Source organism: Physella acuta, unplaced genomic scaffold (assembly GCF_028476545.2).
Source record: "Physella acuta isolate Inbredline_101_S28 unplaced genomic scaffold, ASM2847654v3 ptg000714l, whole genome shotgun sequence".
In the NCBI taxonomy this organism is placed as follows: domain Eukaryota; kingdom Metazoa; phylum Mollusca; class Gastropoda; family Physidae; genus Physella; species Physella acuta.
In genome coordinates this window covers 149,018-169,749 of record NW_026732232.1, presented here as the reverse complement: position 1 = coordinate 169,749, position 20,732 = coordinate 149,018, and the positions used below count along the sequence as shown (strand labels likewise).

The 20,732-nt window shown below is 40.3% G+C and overlaps 1 protein-coding gene across 1 annotated transcript in view; it reads right to left on the bottom strand.

The window, feature by feature from the left end:
• The window catches only part of LOC131949788 (protocadherin Fat 4), a 49,498-nt gene extending 39,320 nt beyond the window's left edge, over positions 1–10,178 (bottom strand). Inside the window, exons 1-9 of the mRNA XM_059311739.1 lie at positions 9,877–10,178; positions 8,516–8,741; positions 7,887–8,086; positions 6,745–6,858; positions 6,198–6,317; positions 1,662–1,758; positions 1,246–1,387; positions 639–819; positions 410–507 (exon numbers count right to left, since the gene is read on the bottom strand). Of these exons, the coding sequence (XP_059167722.1) occupies positions 410–507; positions 639–819; positions 1,246–1,387; positions 1,662–1,758; positions 6,198–6,317; positions 6,745–6,858; positions 7,887–8,086; positions 8,516–8,741; positions 9,877–9,946 (1,248 nt within the window). The 5' untranslated portion in view covers positions 9,947–10,178. The remainder of the gene's footprint in view (positions 1–409; positions 508–638; positions 820–1,245; positions 1,388–1,661; positions 1,759–6,197; positions 6,318–6,744; positions 6,859–7,886; positions 8,087–8,515; positions 8,742–9,876) is intronic.
• Between the last annotated feature and the right edge of the window lie 10,554 nt (positions 10,179–20,732).

Genomic DNA, 20,732 nt, shown 5'->3' with positions numbered 1-20,732 from the left:
TAGGCAAGTTATCGCCCCTATCCCGGATAGTATCACACGGTGCAGTCCGGACATCCCCCACACCCCGCCTTGTGACGCGACTGGGTCCAGCTTTAATTTTTCAACTCCAAAGGAACGCACGATAAATCTTTCACTAAGCGACCTGTTGTGTGATTGATGAGTGAAATAAACGTAGGAACACTACGGGTGCTATATTAGGACGATGTGCCACCAACAAGCAACATTAGCACGGGACCATTAAGATTGATCTATTCACAACTCCCCCCCCCCTCCCACTTCACCACAGTCCACCAGCCTAGCGTCATGGCTACCATTGAGGTGTTTTGACCCGTGGGTTATAAGGATGTTCGCTTATAAACAAAACAACATACCACTTGACTAGTAACAAACTTGGATATAATTTTCTTACCGCAAGTTCAAGGGTGTAGGAAACGACGCCATTCTCACGGTCAAGTCCACTCTTTAAAGTGACCGCACCTGTGGTCGAGTCCATGGCAAACTTGCTAGCTGGAAAAGTGTGGGAAAAACTTCAAGGCAAAGAAGTAGTTATTTTACTCTAGTAATTTAAAACACAACAATTTATTATTTGAGAGTTTGTAAACATTAAAATTCTTGCGTGACGCTAAGAGTTGACTTACGATCAGACGAAATCTTGATGCTGTAAGTCAGAGTTCCACCAACGTCTTTGTCAGCGTCTTTAGCCGACATGACGAATAAAGTCGTCCCTACGGCGACATTCTCTGACACGTGGTAGGTGTTGGAGGTGAGGGCAGGTGACCATGTCGCCCATTGTGGAGTGTTGTCATTCACTGGAGTTATCTGCAGCAGATATACAACTCAGTTATAGGCCTACTTAATTGTTACAGAAACATAGGCTTTCATTATATTTAGTTGTTATAGAAACCTAGGCTTTCATTATACTTAGTTGTTATAGAAACCTAGGCTTTCATTATACTTAGTTGTTATAGAAACCTAGGCTTTCATTATATTTAGTTCTTATAGAAACCTAAGCTTTCATTATATTTAGTTGTTATAGAAACCTAGGCTTTCATTATACTTAATAGCTATTTAAAATGGTATAATTAAACAAACAGAACATAATATTTATTGTATAGAAGGGGGGGGGGAGTGCACTTGAAACTTTCAAGGGGGGATTGGTTAGAGTATTTATTTTCTATATAAATTATAAGCAATCTCTCCCCCCCCCCCAGGAGATGTTTGAAAGAAAGTCTGTGTCCTACTAACCGACACGATGACAGTGACTGTGGTTGATCTGGTGAGTGACGTATCTGTAGGTGAGTCAGACACTTTGATCTCTAGCGTCTCTGACGTCACAGTCTCATAGTCCACGGCGTTGTCCACCTTGATCTTACCAGAAATGTCCACGCTGGAAAAATATCAATTTTGAATGAATTCGAAATTTAGATTAAATCTATTCAACTAATTTAAAAACATAAAATTCACTTGAGCCGAATTTCAATTTAGCTAATGTTAATATTTAAAAAACAAGAACAAATGAACAAACAAACTGCTTTTCAGATTCTTGAAATTTAAAATAATTTAATGTTGATGTATAACCTTACTTTAACAGATCTTAATCAGTTACCACAATCGAGGTTGAGATAATCTAAACGAAGGTTTATATAAGCCTATAAACCAACCTAAATTTGCTGGTGTCCCCTGACTGGATGGAGTAGACCAGGTTGCTGTTGGCCCCAGCATCTCTATCGGAGCAGGTTAAGGTGTAGAGGCCGGTACCTGGAGAGATAAATAGACGAGAGGATATAAAGACCGGTACCTGGAGAGATAAATAGACGAGAGGATATAAAGGCCGGTACCTGGAGAGATAAATAGACGAGAGGATATAAAGGCCGGTACCTGGAGAGATAAATAGACGAGAGGATATAAAGGCCGGTACCTGGAGAGATAAATAGACGAGAGGATATAAAGGCCGGTACCTGGAGAGATAAATAGACGAGAGGATATAAAGGCCGGTACCTGGAGAGATAAATAGACGAGAGGATATAAAGGCCGGTACCTGGACAGATAAATAGACGAGAGGGTATAAAGGCCGGTACCTGGAGAGATAAATAGACGAGAGGATATAAAGGCCGGTACCTGGAGAGATAAATAGACGAGAGGATATAAAGGCCGGTACCTGGAGAGATAAATAGACGAGAGGGTATAAAGGCCGGTACCTGGACAGATAAATAGACGAGATGGTATAAAGGCCGGTACCTGGAGAGATAAATAGACGAGAGGATATAAAGGCCGGTACCTGGAGAGATAAATAGACGAGATGGTATAAAGGCCGGTACCTGGAGAGATAAATAGACGAGAGGATATAAAGGCCGGTACCTGGAGAGATAAATAGACGAGAGTATAAAGGCCGGTACCTGGATAGATAAATAGACGAGAGGATATAAAGGCCGGTACCTGGAGAGATAAATAGACGAGAGTATAAAGGCCGGTACCTGGATAGATAAATAGACGAGAGGATATAAAGGCCGGTACCTGGAGAGATAAATAGACGAGAGGGTATAAAGGCCGGTACCTGGACAGATACATAGACGAGAGGATATAAAGGCCGGTACCTGGACAGATAAATAGACGAGAGGGTATAAAGGCCGGTACCTGGAGAGATAAATAGACGAGAGAGTATAAGGGCCGGTACCTGGAGAGATAAATAGACGAGAGGGTATAAAGGCCGGTACCTGGAGAGATAAATAGACGAGAGAGTATAAGGGCCGGTACCTGGAGAGATAAATAGACGAGAGGATATAAAGGCCGGTACCTGGAGAGATAAATAGACGAGAGGGTATAAAGGCCGGTACCTGGACAAATAAATAGACGAGAGAGTATAAGGGCCGGTACCTGGAGAGATAAATAGACGAGAGGGTATAAAGGCCGGTACCTGGAGAGATAAATAGACGAGAGGGTATAAAGGCCGGTACCTGGAGAGATAAATAGACGAGAGAGTATAAGGGCCGGTACCTGGAGAGATAAATAGACGAGAGGATATAAAGGCCGGTACCTGGAGAGATAAATAGACGAGAGGATATAAAGGCCGGTACCTGGAGAGATAAATAGACGAGAGGGTATAAAGGCCGGTACCTGGACAAATAAATAGACGAGAGAGTATAAGGGCCGGTACCTGGAGAGATAAATAGACGAGAGTATATAAAGGCCGGTACCTGGAGAGATAAATAGACGAGAGGGTATAAAGGCCGGTACCTGGAGAGATAAATAGACGAGAGGGTATAAAGGCCGGTACCTGGACAGATAAATAGACGAGAGGATATAAAGGCCGGTACCTGGAGAGATAAATAGACGAGAGGATATTAAGGCCGGTACCTGGAGAGATAAATAGACGAGAGGATATAAAGGCCGGTACCTGGAGAGATAAATAGACGAGAGAGTATAAAGGCCGGTACCTGGAGAGATAAATAGACGAGAGTATAAAGGCCGGTACCTGGAGAGATAAATAGACGAGAGGGTATAAAGGCCGGTACCTGGACAAATAAATAGACGAGAGAGTATAAAGGCCGGTACCTGGAGAGATAAATAGACGAGAGTATATAAAGGCCGGTACCTGGAGAGATAAATAGACGAGAGGATATAAAGGCCGGTACCTGGAGAGATAAATAGACGAGAGTATATAAAGGCCGGTACCTGGAGAGATAAATAGACGAGAGAGTATAAGGGCCGGTACCTGGAGAGATAAATAGACGAGAGGGTATAAAGGCCGGTACCTGGAGAGATAAATAGACGAGAGGATATAAAGGCCGGTACCTGGAGAGATAAATAGACGAGAGGATATAAAGGCCGGTACCTGGAGAGATAAATAGACGAGAGGGTATAAAGGCCGGTACCTGGAGAGATAAATAGACGAGAGGATATAAAGGCCGGTACCTGGAGAGATAAATAGACGAGAGGATATAAAGGCCGGTACCTGGACAGATAAATAGACGAGAGGATATAAAGGCCGGTACCTGGAGAGATAAATAGACGAGAGGATATAAAGGCCGGTACCTGGAGAGATAAATAGACGAGAGGATATAAAGGCCGGTACCTGGAGAGATAAATAGACGAGAGGATATAAAGGCCGGTACCTGGAGAGATAAATAGACGAGAGGGTATAAAGGCCGGTACCTTGAGAGATAAATAGACGAGAGAGTATAAAGGCCGGTACCTGGAGAGATAAATAGACGAGAGGATATAAAGGCCGGTACCTGGAGAGATAAATAGACGAGAGAGTATAAAGGCCGGTACCTGGAGAGATAAATAGACGAGAGGATATAAAGGCCGGTACCTGGAGAGATAAATAGACGAGAGGATATAAAGGCCGGTACCTGGAGAGATAAATAGACGAGAGGGTATAAAGGCCGGTACCTGGAGAGATAAATAGACGAGAGAGTATAAAGGCCGGTACCTGGAGAGATAAATAGACGAGAGGATATAAAGGCCGGTACCTGGAGAGATAAATAGACGAGAGGATATAAAGGCCGGTACCTGGAGAGATAAATAGACGAGAGGGTATAAAGGCCGGTACCTGGAGAGATAAATAGACGAGAGGGTATAAAGGCCGGTACCTGGAGAGATAAATAGACGAGAGGGTATAAAGGCCGGTACCTGGAGAGATAAATAGACGAGAGGATATAAAGGCCGGTACCTGGAGAGATAAATAGACGAGAGTATATAAAGGCCGGTACCTGGAGAGATAAATAGACGAGAGGGTATAAAGGCCGGTACCTGGAGAGATAAATAGACGAGAGGGTATAAAGGCCGGTACCTGGAGAGATAAATAGACGAGAGAGTATAAAGGCCGGTACCTGGAGAGATAAATAGACGAGAGGATATAAAGGCCGGTACCTGAAGAGATAAATAGACGAGAGTATATAAAGGCCGGTACCTGGAGAGATAAATAGACGAGAGGATATAAAGGCCGGTACCTGGAGAGATAAATAGACGAGAGGATATAAAGGCCGGTACCTGGAGAGATAAATAGACGAGAGGATATAAAGGCCGGTACCTGGAGAGATAAATAGACGAGAGTATATAAAGGCCGGTACCTGGAGAGATAAATAGACGAGAGAGTATAAGGGCCGGTACCTGGAGAGATAAATAGACGAGAGAGTATAAAGGCATGTACTTGGAGAGATAAATAGGTGAGAGAGTATAAAGGCATGTACTTGGAGAGATAAATAAACGAGAGAGTATAACTCTAAACCTCTAAACTAACTTAAATAGAGTAAGATATTTTTCAAAATATGTATGGTAAAATACCATAATATTTAGCATAAAAATTTTTTAGCGCAATTTCCATTCTGGAGAATTGCGTTTATTAAATCGTCTTTTCTGGGAATGGATGAATAGATGGATGGATGTGTGTCCGCAGCTTTAAGTCGTATCTCCTCCTCAACGAAGCAATATCGAGGACTAGTTCCAAAAGCAGTTATGTTAAGCAAGTTACGAGGATTAACATAGGCCATAAAAATTCCGGGTTTCTTTCATGGATTTCCCGGAAAAGCCAAAAAACCTCGAAAAATGCCGTTTTTGGCCCATATCTCGGCAACCAGACCCCTTAGCGACTTGAAATATGTACCAATCGATTCCTGCCATAATTTAGAACAATATTGCCGAAGAAAGTTTTCAAAAATATCCTTTCGTTCGGTTACAACCTTTTTTTTTGAATTAATTAAAATTTGGACCGAATTAGTAGGCATTTTATGCAACCACACCACACGCGTCATCACGTTCAATAGCTGCGCCATCACGTTCAATGGCTGCGACGTCACGTTCGGTAGCTGGGCGCGCAATGGTTTTTAGTCATGTTACTCTATTGTAAATAAAACATGTAAAATACTGAATTTTTTAAAAATAAAAAACGTTTTAATAACTAACCAATGGTTTTACTAACCCTGCTCTTGATTTACGCTACGACAGAGCTATTTTTAGATAACACAAGGAAATTGCGCTAAAATTGTCACTAGACTTTTTTAAATTGTTTAAATTTAAAAACAATATTTCTAAAATGTTTTCTTTTACAAAAACTAGCCAGGTAACTCTAATAGAGTTATATGATCAATATTTATGTTAGTTTTTAAAACTTGGGACCATACTTTCAGAAGAGTCCCTGATGCATGTAGGCGGTTTTAAAGTTTTCTAGTGGCTTCTTAGTTAAATGTTCTACTTACTAGTGGCGCCCTCTTGAAGAGACTTGTAAACAATCGCTGGTGAACATGAAGGGGTGTTGTCATTGATATCTTGTACCGTAAGGGTCAAGGTCATAGTGGCTGATTTTGTGCCATCAGAGACTATAATATATTTATAAAGCTATCTTTAATTTGAAACCAATTAAAATAAATTTGTTTTCATAAAAAAGATACAGTACAATAACCGACAGATGAAGCTAAGTTCGCAAAAGCGCAACTAATAAATAGTACTTTCTACTTGCTTGCTATTCACCATTTACCATGTAGTGCTTAACATGTGTGCTACTCATATGTAGTACTTAACATGTGTGCTACTCACCATGTAGTACTTAACATGTGTGCTACTCAGCATGAAGTACTTAACATGTATGCTACTCAGCATGTAGTACTTAACATGTTAGCTACTCACCATGTAGTACTTAACAAGTGTGCTACTCACCATGTAGTACTTAACATGTATGCTACTCAGCATGTAGTACTTAACATGTGTGCTACTCACCATGTAGTACTTAACATGTGTGCTACTCACCACGGAGCACTGGACGATAGACAATGTTCGCCCGTGCAGGATCCACATCAATTTTAGAGTTGAGTGTGATGTCGCCGTTTGATTGGTCAATGACGAAGTAGGCTGAGTCAGAGCCTGGTTTTAGAGAAACGACACATACGAGTCATCCATTTATGACGACCAAATTTTTTTAGAACCACTTCCTCCCACCGTCCACACGCATCCACCTTCGACGAACCCCCCCCCCCCCTCCACTCCTGGTGTTTTTTTTATTAGGGGGTCGTCCATAAATGACGTCACAATCCTGAGGGGCGGGATGGGGTTTTCAGACTGGGTGACGACAAACTTTTTCAGTCATGTTAGAAACTGAATTTAAACCGTTGCTGCACTTTGAAGTAAGGGGGGGGGGGGAGTATAAAAATCGTTAAAATTGTGACCTCACCTAAACTCTAGGGTAGGTATAAATAAAGTTTTATTTACACGTCGGGAGGGTACTGTCCTCTTAATGTTACTGTTTACATGCAGGAACGAGTTTTGTGTTTGTTTTAAACTTGTAAGCACTTGGACGTCGAACTCTACCTGTAGTAGTCTACGTGAACCCAGTCCCCACACACCAACAGACGTAGATTTGTGTACCCCCCCCCCCCTTCCTACCCCTCCGTGTGGACGTCATAAATAGATGACCCACTTCTCTTTTATAATTCATTTAAGATAGTTATCATTCATTAACCAACCACTTTTGATGTTGAGGACAATATACTTTCTATTTGAATCACAAGCGTGAATACATTTATACTAGTTAATCTAGACTTGACCACACTACAAACTCACATCATCATACTAGCCAACCTAGACTAAACCACATTACAAGTTCAACATTCTAATATTTTCTTAGACCCATTGAAAGTTCACACTTTTTACTTGCTTATACAACATGAAACCTTTACATATTCTCATACTGTCCACTTGCTAATGTATCTGTGACATAATAGAAAAAGCTAGGACTGTCCATAACGGTCTAGGAATTCGGCTGTCCATTCAAGTAAGATGAATGCACGTTCAAGTAAGATGAATGCCCATTCAAGGAATAACGACACCCCATTCAAGTAAAATGACAGTCCATTCAACGACAAACAGCTGACCATTGAAGTAAAATAACTGACCTGTGAGGGTGTACACTAGTGTTGTGCCAGCATCAGCATCAGAGGCGGAAAACAAAAAGCCAGCGTTGGTGCCGGATGGCTTCTCCTCGTCGATGGTGTTGTCCACGTCAGTGGCAGTGATGACTGGGATGTTGTCGTTCAGGTCGTTCACGCTGACCGTGAAGGTGGCACTGGCTGTGTTTGATGCTGTGTCGACAACTCTGCCAAAATAACATCGGTAAATCAAGACCTTCTCCTAAATTTCTAGTCTAAAATTTTAGTTAGTTCGTGTGATTCTTTCATCAAATCTTTTAGCATCAAGTAGTCTAACATTTAAGTTAGTTCGTGTGATTCTTTTATCAAATCTTTTAGCATCAAGTAGTCTAACATTTAAGTTAGTTCGTGTGATTCTTTCATCAAATCTTTTAGCATCAAGTAGTCTAAAATTTAAGTTAGTTCGTGTGATTCTTTCATCAAATCTTTTAGCATCAAGAGGAAATTTTCTAGCCAATTTTCTGTCAAACTGTTAGACTAGTTCACAGACTGGCATCGCAGGAGTCACGTGACATTTACAATGTTATGAGTTATAGTCTGAGAACTGCAACTCAGACAATTTTTAAGTTTTAATTTTTTTTTTTAAAAGAACTTACTGGACCACAATAATATAAAACTTTGTTGTTTCATAGTCCAAAGATGCGGTGCTGACCCTGACTTTACCGTCACTTGAGTCGATCTTAAAGATGGCGGCCGTGGTCAGACTGTAGGTCAGGACGTGACCATCAGCGTCTGTAGCAGACACCTGGAAAACATACGTATCCACTGGACTGTTCTCGTCCACGGTGGGGGTGCTGCTGGCGTCGATGGTTGGGGTGGCGCCTGGGGTGGAATAAACATTAGACACCTCCAGTATAGTTGTCAGTACAGTTAACTTTCAGAACAGCTGTCAGTACAGTTGACTTGCAATACAGCTGTCTGTCAGTAAAGTTAACTTTCAGTACAACTTTCAGGACAGTTAACTTTCAGTACAACTTTCATTACAGTTAACTTTCAATACAGCTGTCTGTCAATATAGTTAACTTTCAATACAGCTGTCTGTCAGTAAAGTTAACTTTCAGTACAGCTGTCAGGACAGTTAACTTTCAGTACAGCTGTCTGTTCAGTTAACTTTCAGTACAGCTGTCAGTACACTAGCTGTACAGCTAAATGTCTGTATATCTGAATGGATTATGTCGGTGTAAATCTAAATCTATATCGCCTTTATAGTTTAGGAGAAGTTGTAGCTGAACGGATTATGTCGGTGTAAATCTAAATCTATATCGCCTTTATAGTTTAGGAGAAGTTGTAGCTGAACGGATTATGTCGGTGTAAATCTAAACCTATATCGCCTTTATAGTTTAGGAGAAGTTGTAGCTGAACGGATTATGTCGGTGTAAATCTAAATCTATATCGCCTTTATAGTTTAGGAGAAGTTGTAGCTGGACGGATTATGTCGGTGTAATTTTTTAATCTAAATCTATATCGCCTTACTTCCTCAGAGCTGGCTAGAACAATGAAAGTCCCAATGCCGGGATTTTGGGATTGTTGCCGGATCTCACCCCCCCCCCCCCCTCGGTGGAATTAAAGTATCTATGGAATTATCTTTATCTTAGGTTGGTGTGGTTTAATTAGTTCAATCAGTAGATGAGATTTCAAGGTTGCATGAGTCAAAATATTTCGGCGCAAAATCGATGGATGGTTATTCGAACACTAACATGTATCTAAATCCTTAGGTAAGTTAGATTTCATCATATTGGAACATGGGAAAGAAACACATTGAATAGTGGTTTTCGTGATACTTCGAACAATTATCTATTAAGTAAGTGAATTTTCCAAATGTTTGCTAAAAGTTGGACGTAGTCATGACCAAAGCCGATGAAAGTGTGATTTTACTGTTAAATTCCAACTCCACCCTTGTTTAGAGCTAAATTCTACCATGCTTCTAATTGATCAATTAGTCTAAAGAATGTCTTACCTTCGGCCAAAACTGCGAGTAATGACAGGACGAAAACCCTGGTTGTCAAGAAGCTGCTAGAAGCTTTCATCCTTGCACGTCAATTCCTTGACATGGCCACAAGTCAGAAATTTGTAATCTACCAAAATGTATTCCACACAATTATCTAGATGAACTCTCTGGTATAAGAAATCCAAGCGCCGCAACAGTTTCCAAGGGAGGCAACACAGTCAGTAACTAATCCCGTGTCAATGAACTTGTGTCAGCTTTGTCTCAGTTCCAGCAGATTTCTAGCCGTAAAATCAAGTTTGGGAACTTTATGTTCAATCGACATAGCCGCGTCTCGCATGACTGCACGCCTTACGTCAAGGGGCGGTACTGTTGGCCACATCGGGCCGTCAGACGGTCGTGCCAGGTCCAGGCTGCCTGGGTCTGGGATAGGTTACACTAGAGCCCTAGCCTCGACTTTACTCAGTTTTTTAAACTAATTTCATACAAGCTATTAATAGCTCATTCAATGGACATTGTTTTCTATGGCATGCTGTAAGCCTATTTGATTAGAATCTTACATTGCTGGGTGTGGTATTAGCAGACGTAATACGGCCGCATCAAACGAGCGTGTAGCGTGGTGGAAAATGTAACACTCTTCAACTGACTACATTCTTACATAACATTGCTAATTATTGTAGTAGAAAGAAGTGTAATGTTTGAATGTGTTTATTTTGACTTTGAGAATAATGGAAGTATTGTAACCGTTGAAAAAAAAGTAAATGTATACCTTTCAGACAGAAGCGTAGCTTGGGGAGGGCGGGTGGAGCGGTCGACCAGGGCGCCAAACCTAAGGGGGTGCCAAACGGACTTTGAAAAGAAAAGCTTATTCTGAGCTCAATTACTGAATTATACACAATAAAAGTTACTTGGCTTTACGGATTACTTACCAATTACTTAGTTATTTTTACATACATTGTGTGACGCCAAAATAAAAAGTAATTAGAGATTATGACTGTTTAAAAGCGCCCCCCCCCGGACTTTCCAATTGGAGATGGGCGGGTGGGGGCGCTTTTTCACCAACGTGAATAAAGATGTATAAATGGGGATGGGGGCGCAAAGTCGCTAGCTCGCCCCGGGCGAATTCGTCACTACGCCTTTGCTTCCAGAGACGGAAAACCCAGTTTTGCAATCAAGTATGTGTGTCTCTGTCTGTAAGTGTGTGTGTGTAGTTTTGTGCGTGTGTATGTGTGTGAAAACGATAACCGTTTTAATTTGGTGGACGACATTTCATATCTATGTATTAGGTCCTATTAAAAGGTTTCTATCAACTTTTGAGCTGTTTCCGGAAATGGAAGAGGTTCAGACTTTTTTTCAATACCGATAACTTGAGCACCGTTTTAGTTCGCTCGACGAAATTTCACATATTTGATCGTATTCACAAGATTCTGTCAACTTTTGAGTAATTTCCAATAACCCGAAATAGTACTTTACATAACTTCCTTAAGAATTTGATAGCTTGTAAACCGTTTAAGTTAGGTGTGCAAAATTATATATATATATATATATATATATATATATATATATATATATATAATATATATATATTATCCTAATATATAAAATCCGATGTGCGCACTTCTCTCTCTCTCTATTTCCGTCACATATTTTCCAAGGCTATTAGATCAGTATCTTCAGCAATATATGGAGAACTGAAAGATACGGACTTTTGTTGAAAATAATATGTTGGATGTATTAAAAGTATAAACTAAATTTTATTTAAAGACGGAAAATAAAAATAAAAGGCGTATTCGAATATAGAAACCCATCTTTAATTATGCAACCCAAAAAGTATTTATAGTTGTGACAAAAAAACGACCTGTAGTGCATGTAATTAACACAGAAACGATCACTGACATACATGTCTATAGAAGCTAGTCGATAACATGACATACATGTCTATAGAAGCTAGTCGATAACATGACATACATGTCTATAGAAGCTAGTCGATAACGTGGACCTAAACAAATTTGACCGTTGTCACAGCCAATGTTTATTTATAGACCAAGTTGTATTCGAAAAAAAAAACGTCCTTCATGCTGAGTGGTGACATAATTATGAGTTTAAGAACCCAGCAAGCTTAAAGAGATTACCTACATTGACGACAACTGAAGTGGTTATGGAGGCAGCCACCTTTTAATTTATTTCAATCAATATTTCGGTATTTCAATAAACAAAATGTGGTCTCCATAATCCATCGATCGCATCTAATCACGCCCATATTCGATCGATTGATTGTTCGGTACACCTGTCTACAACTGTCTGTACACCTGTCTACAACTGTCTTGCTGTCTGTACACCTGTCTACAACTGTCTGTACACCTGTCTACAACTGTCTGTACACCTGTCTACAACTGTCTGGCTGTCTGTACACCTGTCTACAACTGTCAGTACACCTGTCTACAACTGTCTGTACACCTGTCTACAACTATCTGTACACCTGTCTACAACTGTCGGTACACCTGTCTACAACTGTCTGTACACCTGTCTACAACTGTCTGTACACCTGACTAAAACTGTCTGTACACCTGTCTACAACTGTCTGTACACCTGTCTATAACTGTCTATACACCTGTCTACAACAGCCGGGCTGTCTATGACGTAATTACAATTTATACTTGCCAAACATTTATCACACAAACACGATCACAACAGTCACTGACTCGCATCGCTGCGTCATAGTTTGACGAAAAATGTGACTCTTAAAAATTACAAACGTAATGTTTGATGGTGTAAGTCAACATATTAAAAAATTTAGGTTGATGCAGCTGTACTAAATTTACCTTGTTAGAGCACTTGGCTATCTAGACATACAGTGCAAGTTTAACAAGTTACACAAAACAACCTTAAGATGACGGGCAATCCATTTTAAAGATAAACAAATATACTCTCACCTCGCATTATAGACAAGCCATTATAGGAGTATAAACCACCCCACTAGCAAAACGTCCAACAGACATACCATCCTATAGTCAGCTGACACAGACAAACCATCCCACGGACAGTCTCAATGACAATCTACCATCAAAATATCAGCCATCTTAAAAAAACACATTGCACATTTGCCTCCCCCAACCCCATTAAACTATTACTTGAGGCACCCATCAAACTTATTTTACCAACCACATAAGACGTGTTTATATCAATCACACCATTGATTGCTCTCTTTCAGACCAGCTTAAATATTTCTGTCTTTGTGGAATAGTTCCACACAATGTAACCTATATATTTATCCCGAAGATACAAAAAGGTTGAAGATGAAATATTTTCGACCCAGATACGATGTATTAATAGTAACAAGACCATTGTTGTACTAAAAAAGTACTTTTATGTGAACCATGTGGCTGTATGTAAACAGGATAATCCGCCGTCTGACGAATGAAAACAGACTTCTGCAAGAATTCCGGGTTCTGGGTGTTTCTTTTTTCATAAAGCACCAACATTACCAACAACAAAAACATCAGCAACAACAAAAGTTGCATATCATAAACAGAAGCCCCGATAGAAAGCACTTTTTTTTCATTTAGATCTCGTCCATGTCTGGAACATAACAAATCTAGACTACCAACAAAGTATGAGCACACGTCGTCGTTTTACTCTCTAGACCATAACAAATTTAGACTACCAACAAAGTATGAGCACACGTCGTCGTTTTACTCTCTAGACCATAACAAATCTAGACTACCAACAAAGTATGAGCACACGTCGTCGTTTTACTCTCTAGACCATAACAAATCCAGACCACCAACAAAGTATGAGCACACGTCGTCGTTTTACTCTCTAGACCATAACAAATTTAGACTACCAACAAAGTATGAGCACACGTCGTCGTTTTACTCTCTAGACCATAACAAATCCAGACTACCAACAAAGTATGAACACACGTCGTCGTTTTACTCTCTAGACCATAACAAATTTAGACTACCAACAAAGTATGAGCACACGTCGTCGTTTTACTCTCTAGACCATAACAAATCCAGACTACCAACAAAGTATGAGCACACGTCGTCGTTTTACTCTCTAAACCATAACAAATTTAGATTACCAACAAAGTATGAACACACGTCGTCATTTTACTCTCTAGACCATAACAAATTTAGACTACCAACAAAGTATGAACACACGTCGTCGTTTTACTCTCTAGACCATAACAAATTTAGACTACCAACAAAGTATGAACACACGTCGTCGTTTTACTCTCTAGACCATAGCAAATTTAGACTACCAACAAAGTATGAGCACACGTCGTCGTTTTACTCTCTAGACCATAACAAATTTAGACTACCAACAAAGAATGAACACACGTCGTCGTTTTACTCTCTAGACCATAACAAATTTAGACTACCAACAAAGTATGAGCACACGTCGTCGTTTTACTCTCTAGACCATAACAAATTTAGACTACCAACAAAGTATGAGCACACGTCGTCGTTTTACTCTCTAGACAATAACAAATTTAGACTACCAACAAAGTATGAGCACACGTCGTCGTTTTACTCTCTAGACAATAACAAATTTAGACTACCAACAAAGTATGAACACAGGTCGTCGTTTTACTCTCTAGACCATAACAAATTTAGACTACCAACAAAGTATGAACACACGTCGTCGTTTTACTGTCTAGACAATAACAAATTTAGACTACCAACAAAGTACCTGTAATTAAGCAAACGTGGTCATAAGTTGGCCATCTGTTGCTAAAACATGTGGCCATAACTTGGCCATCAGTTGCTGAACAAACGTGGCCATAACTTGGCCATCTGTTGCTGAAAAAATGTGGTATACTTTTATTGCTGTTATCTTCCCATTCTTTCAGATCCTTAGGGTAAAATTTATTTTTTAGCACTGGAAGCAGTGGGCCGTTTGATTTCTAGGTTCAACAAATGACAAAGTGTTTTGTTTAGGCATTTCTTCGGCCGGGGGGGGGGGGGAGGCACTAGTGCTAGACAAACGTGGTCATAACTTGGCCATCTGAGCCAAACTAGTGTCCCCCCTACCTCAACCACCACAATGAAAATATAATTTATATTACAAAATATATACTTTTACATACTTTTACTTGTGTCCGCATCCCCGGAAAATATAGCCCCTCCCCCCTCCTCTCAACTGGAGAAAAAAATCTTAAAGAAACACTGATAACTAACATTAGCAAATACCCTTTTCAAGCATAATATTAATTTTTAGCTTCGATCGAACGTGTCATATGGGTTATGGCCAAGAAGTCAGCAGCAAATCGGGGTGAATTTTTGATCAACCTTATCTCATGTCATGGGTGTCTTCATACAGCTCCAACAAACGACACAACAAAGTCTAAACCCATTGAAACACGCTTACACCGTCGTGAGCTCTCACCTCATAATATTGCTTTTTTTAGACTTAATATTTCACGCTCAAACTGATTCGGCAGGTTTTTATAAACATTTTGACGACGGATAAAAACCGTTGGGATTAAAGCTGAATCTATCACAGTGCTTTCATTCATGCTTCAGTAACTTCATTGGGGCTCTACGCTATACATTTGTCATGTACGTCAACCTAAGCTTAGTGCTGACCGTCTTCTCCCTGAGACAAAGGCTTGTATTGAGGGCTGGCGGCAGTTCCCACCCCGGGGCGGACGGCCGCTGAATGGCTGGCTGTATAATCAGGTGCCGGGTGAACACAGTGCCCCGTGGAGGGCATGGCGAGGCACTCTGGGGCAGGGATTAGCAGGCCAGTTTTGTACAGACGTTTCTATAGACATCCGCTGTTAACTGTTGCTCTTCTTGCGGTCTGTTTTGTTGGGTGACAGCTTTAGTCTGTCAAGTTTGTCTAACTTTGTGGCCATTTTTTATACTGACAAGACTAGCCCTATGGTAAGACTAGCCCTATGACAAAACTATCCCGATGACAAGACTAGCCCAATGACAAGACTAGCCCAATGACAAGACTAGACCAAAGACAAAACTATTTCTATGATGAGGCTAGTCCTATAACAAAACCACCCTTATGATGAGATTTGACCTGTACTGAGCCGGTACGATAGATCACCACACATCCCTGTTGAAACCAATATCAAGCCGGTGTAGATTCTAAGTCAAAAGTGTCAAGATTCAAAAGTCACGTCAAGATTCAAAGTCAAAAGTGTCAAGATTCTAAGTCAAAAGTGTCAAGATTTAGAAGTCACGTCAAGATTCAAAAGTTACGTCAAGATTCAAAAGTCAAAAGCGTCAAGATTCAAAAGTCAAAAGTGTTAAGATTAAACGTTACCTAATGGAATTTAAATTTAAAAGGTCCTAAACGAGTCAAACTTTATCAGTTCCCTAAATGTGTCAAAATTTAAAAGTTCCTTAACGGTGTCAAGATTTAAAAGTCTCATTACCTAACCATTCGACTAACTGCGCAGCAGATAAATAGCCGCCCATCGATGACGTTTGATTTGATTAAACGACCTCCACACCTTCAGATGTTTGACAGCTATCGATTGTCAAAGTCCCCAGCCGTGCGGTCTCCACACAGAAAGTAAGAAATCACCCCCCCCCCCTCCACACACAGAAAGTAAGAAATCACCCCCCCCTCCACACACAGAAAGTAAGAAATTCCCCAGCAATTGAAGTCCCTCTGAAGTCAATGGTGGGACCCCCCGGGGCTCGGTAACCCCCGCTGTTATTGACTTCAATTGTTGACTACTGGGAGTGGTGGGAATACAAAAATTAACATAATTCAATAGGTTTTATATACCTTCTTAATGAAAACTCCAGTATATTATTACTGTTGGAAACACGCACACAAAAAATGATCAACCCAGAACGATTGAATGGCTTTCGGTTGCTCGCGGTACTATTGACTTGTAAGAGAGAGCATTGATCCGCTGGCCGGCGTCGTTCATTGCTGAAAGCTAGCTATAGCTGCAGCTAACACTCGGTTCACAGGTCACTAAACTGTTTGTCAGTGATTCGGTGACAGTTGTCATTGAATACTGACGCAGCTGAATGCCACACTGACAAACGGCTTTCACCCATATGGCAGAAAGTGATCGGCTTGAAGTTAATTAAAACACAATCAGGTGAGAGGGGAGGGAAGACATGTGTTACACCTCTTGGTCTTACCCGCTGACGTAATGGAAACGGCTAACGGAATGGCGGAGGTGTAGTCGACAGCCGTTTCCAGGGGCGGCAACCCCATGTTGTCATACGACTGCTCCACTGACCTGACCGTATGACGGTGCAAATACGCAACATAATCAAACAACAATGTAGCAATGGCTGCAAGTTTAAAACGTCTGACGGCCCCAACGGTAATTAGATCTAGTGGAGTCAATATTTGTTGGCCTGACTCTTGGCAATAGCCTGCCTTTTGACTCTGTCGTTTAGTTTTCAATGTTTACTTTTCTATTCAATGGATCAAATAAAAACAGATATCGGCTACTTAGTCACTAATTGAAGCTCACGGCTGAAAAGGGAGGAGGTTGGGGAGGGGAGTCTCGCTAACAAATCCTGCAGCCCCTTTAGTTGACTAGCTAATAGCCCATGTGGCTCTCTATGTTGTCTAGCTAATGGTTAATGTGGCTCTCCCTAAAGTCTAGATAATGGCCCATTTGGCTCTCCATGTTGTCTAGCTAATGGCCCATTTGGCTCTCAGTATTGTATAGATAATGACCCATTTGGCTCTCCGTATTGTCTAGCTAATGGCCCATTTGGCTCTCAGTATTGTCTAGATAATGAACCATTTGGCTCTCCATGTTGTCTAGCTAATGGCCCATTTGGCTCTCCGTATTGTCTAGATAATGGCCTAGAGATCATACATGTTATTAAACATGACGTACTCAAGAAACCCCCATGTTCTGTTGAGTCATATGAGCCATTGTACGGTAAGTGAAATAGGAGCCACCAACTTGACAACATGGAGAGCCACATGAGCCATTAGCTATACAACACGTCATGTTTAATAACATGTATGATTTCTGGGGTATTCAAATATTCCTTGAGTGTATCAGGTTCTGGGGCCTCTGAATCCTTATAGAACCTTACAAAATGCGCCTAAGACGTCACATTTCTTTAGTCCACATATTGGCTAATGAATGCGAATCATTGATTGATATCGATCTCGAACTGATTAGGTGATAGACGTCCAGCCGTGATTGCCTGTCGGAAGAACACAAATCTGCCACTACAGAACCTTTGAACTTCCCCCCCCCCCCCAGGGCCCGACCAACCTTATAGAGGCGACCAACACTAGCCCAGTCTTCTACTCTGCCAGTGTGTGTATTGGTCTGCTGCTGAAACCAGATTAGCGTCTTGACATATAGTCTTTGCTCATTGAGTTTTTCTTGTATAGAAATATATAGTCAAACATAGTTAACAATCGTAATCGGTATTTAAAAATCTCATATTGAATAAACCGTCTTAATACAGCCCTCAGTTTAAATAAACATTCCGTTTACAAAAAAAAATATTTTCTATACAGGCCTACTGTTGCAGTTTAAATACAAATTCCGATTACAAAAAAAAATTATTTTCTATACAGACCTACTATTTCAGTTTAAATAAACATTCGGTTTACAAAAATTATTTTCTATACAGGCCTACTGTTGCAGTTTAAATAAACATTCGGTTTACAAAAATTATTTTCTATACAGGCCTACTAATGCAGTTTAAATAAACATTCGGTTTACAAAAATTATTTTCTATACAGTCCTACTAATGCAGTTTAAATAAACATTCGGTTTACAAAAATTATTTTCTATACAGGCCTACTAATGCAGTTTAAATAAACATTCGGTTTACAAAAATTATTTTCTATACAGGCCTACTAATGCAGTTTAAATAAACATTCGGTTTACAAAAATTATTTTCTATACAGGCCTACTAATGCAGTTTAAATAAACATTCGGTTTACAAAAATTATTTTCTATACAGGCCTACTAGTGCAGTTTAAATAAACATTTGGTTTACAAAAATTATTTTCTATACAGGCCTACTAATGCAGTTTAAATAAACATTCGGTTTACAAAAATTATTTTCTATACAGGCCTACTAGTGCAGTTTAAATAAACATTCGGTTTACAAAAATTATTTTCTATACAGGCCTACTAATGCAGTTTAAATAAACATTCGGTTTACAAAAATTATTTTCTATACAGGCCTACTAATGCAGTTTAAATAAACATTCGGTTTACAAAAATTATTTTCTATACAGGCCTACTAATGCAGTTTAAATAAACATTCGGTTTACAAAAATTATTTTCTATACAGGCCTACTAATGCAGTTTAAATAAACATTCGGTTTACAAAAATTATTTTCTATACAGGCCTACTGTTGCAGTTTAAAATGGTCAGAACAAACGTAGAGGTTAGAGATGTTTTAAAACTAGAACCTTCCCCCCCCCCCCAAACAAACACACACACAACACAAATGTAAACTAGAATCCCCCCCATACACAACACAGATTTAAACTAGAACCTCCCCCACACACACCACATATGTACACTAGAACCTCCCACACACACCAAATATGTAAACTTGAACCCCCCCCCCCCCCCAAACACACACAACACAGATTTCAACTAGAACCCCCCCCCCCCCCCCACACACACACAGCAAATATGTAAACTTGAACCCCCCCCCCCACACACACACAACACAGATTTCAACTAGAACCCCCCCCCCCACACACACACACACAGCACATATGTACACTAGAACCCCCCCCCCCCCATACACAACACATATGTAAACTAGAACCCCCCTCACACACACACAACACATATGTAAACTACCCCCCCCCACGGCACAGATTTAAACTAGAACCACCCCCCCCACACGCACAACACAGATTTCAACTAGAACCACCCAGTGGCGTAGCCAGGATCGTCTCAAGGGGGGGGGGGGTTCCAATTTTTACTCGGGGACAAACTTTCGATTTGCACCCCCCCTCATACTTTTTCTATATACCGAGGGGTCTATGGGGGGGTTATGACCCCCCCCCCCCTAACCCCCCCTGCCTACGCCACTGGAACCACACCCCCCCCCCCCCCCCCCCACACACACAACACAGATTTAAACTAGAACCTCCCCCCAACACACACACAACACAGATTTAAACTAGAACCTCCCCCCACACACACAACACAGATTTAAACTAGAACCTCCCCCCCCCCCCCCACACAACACATACATTAACATTAATGACTGCTACCCACACTAATATAACGTATGTTATAACCCCCTCACCCCTTACACTGCCTTACACGCCACCAAACACTTTTGCCAGAGAGAAACTCGCATGCTAAATAGAAAAAGGCATTCGGACATTAGTGTCTTTTGGATATTTGTCGATTTTCTAAAAACACCCCATTATTATATGTATTTATAATCTACATAATATGTATAGTGGTGTATAAATAATAATATTTATACACCATTAATCTAAAGACAATGTTTTTTTTAAATGTTTTTACAGTTGAATGTTTTGAAAACCACTGTGAAGCAAATGGGAGAAAATAAACCGGGAGTGATCTTCCCTAAACTTTCTCGAATATTCTAATATAACACTACGTGGGATGTCAACTCGGAATATAGACATGATTTTTGTTTACTTAAACTTTTAAAAATAGAATAAAATCTAGTAGAAAAAAAATGCGCACCAAGCGAGCACCAAAACCAAATGTGCGTAATAGTGCGCAATATTATTAGTACTTTATAAATTTACATGCGTTTTTTGAGAAATCGGAAATAGCGTAAATTAGTACTTTTGATCAACGGAAATTACTCAAAATTTGACAGATGGTAGAGAATTAGATCTTTTACTTACATGTGAAATTTCATTTATCTATCTTAATTAGTACTCAAGT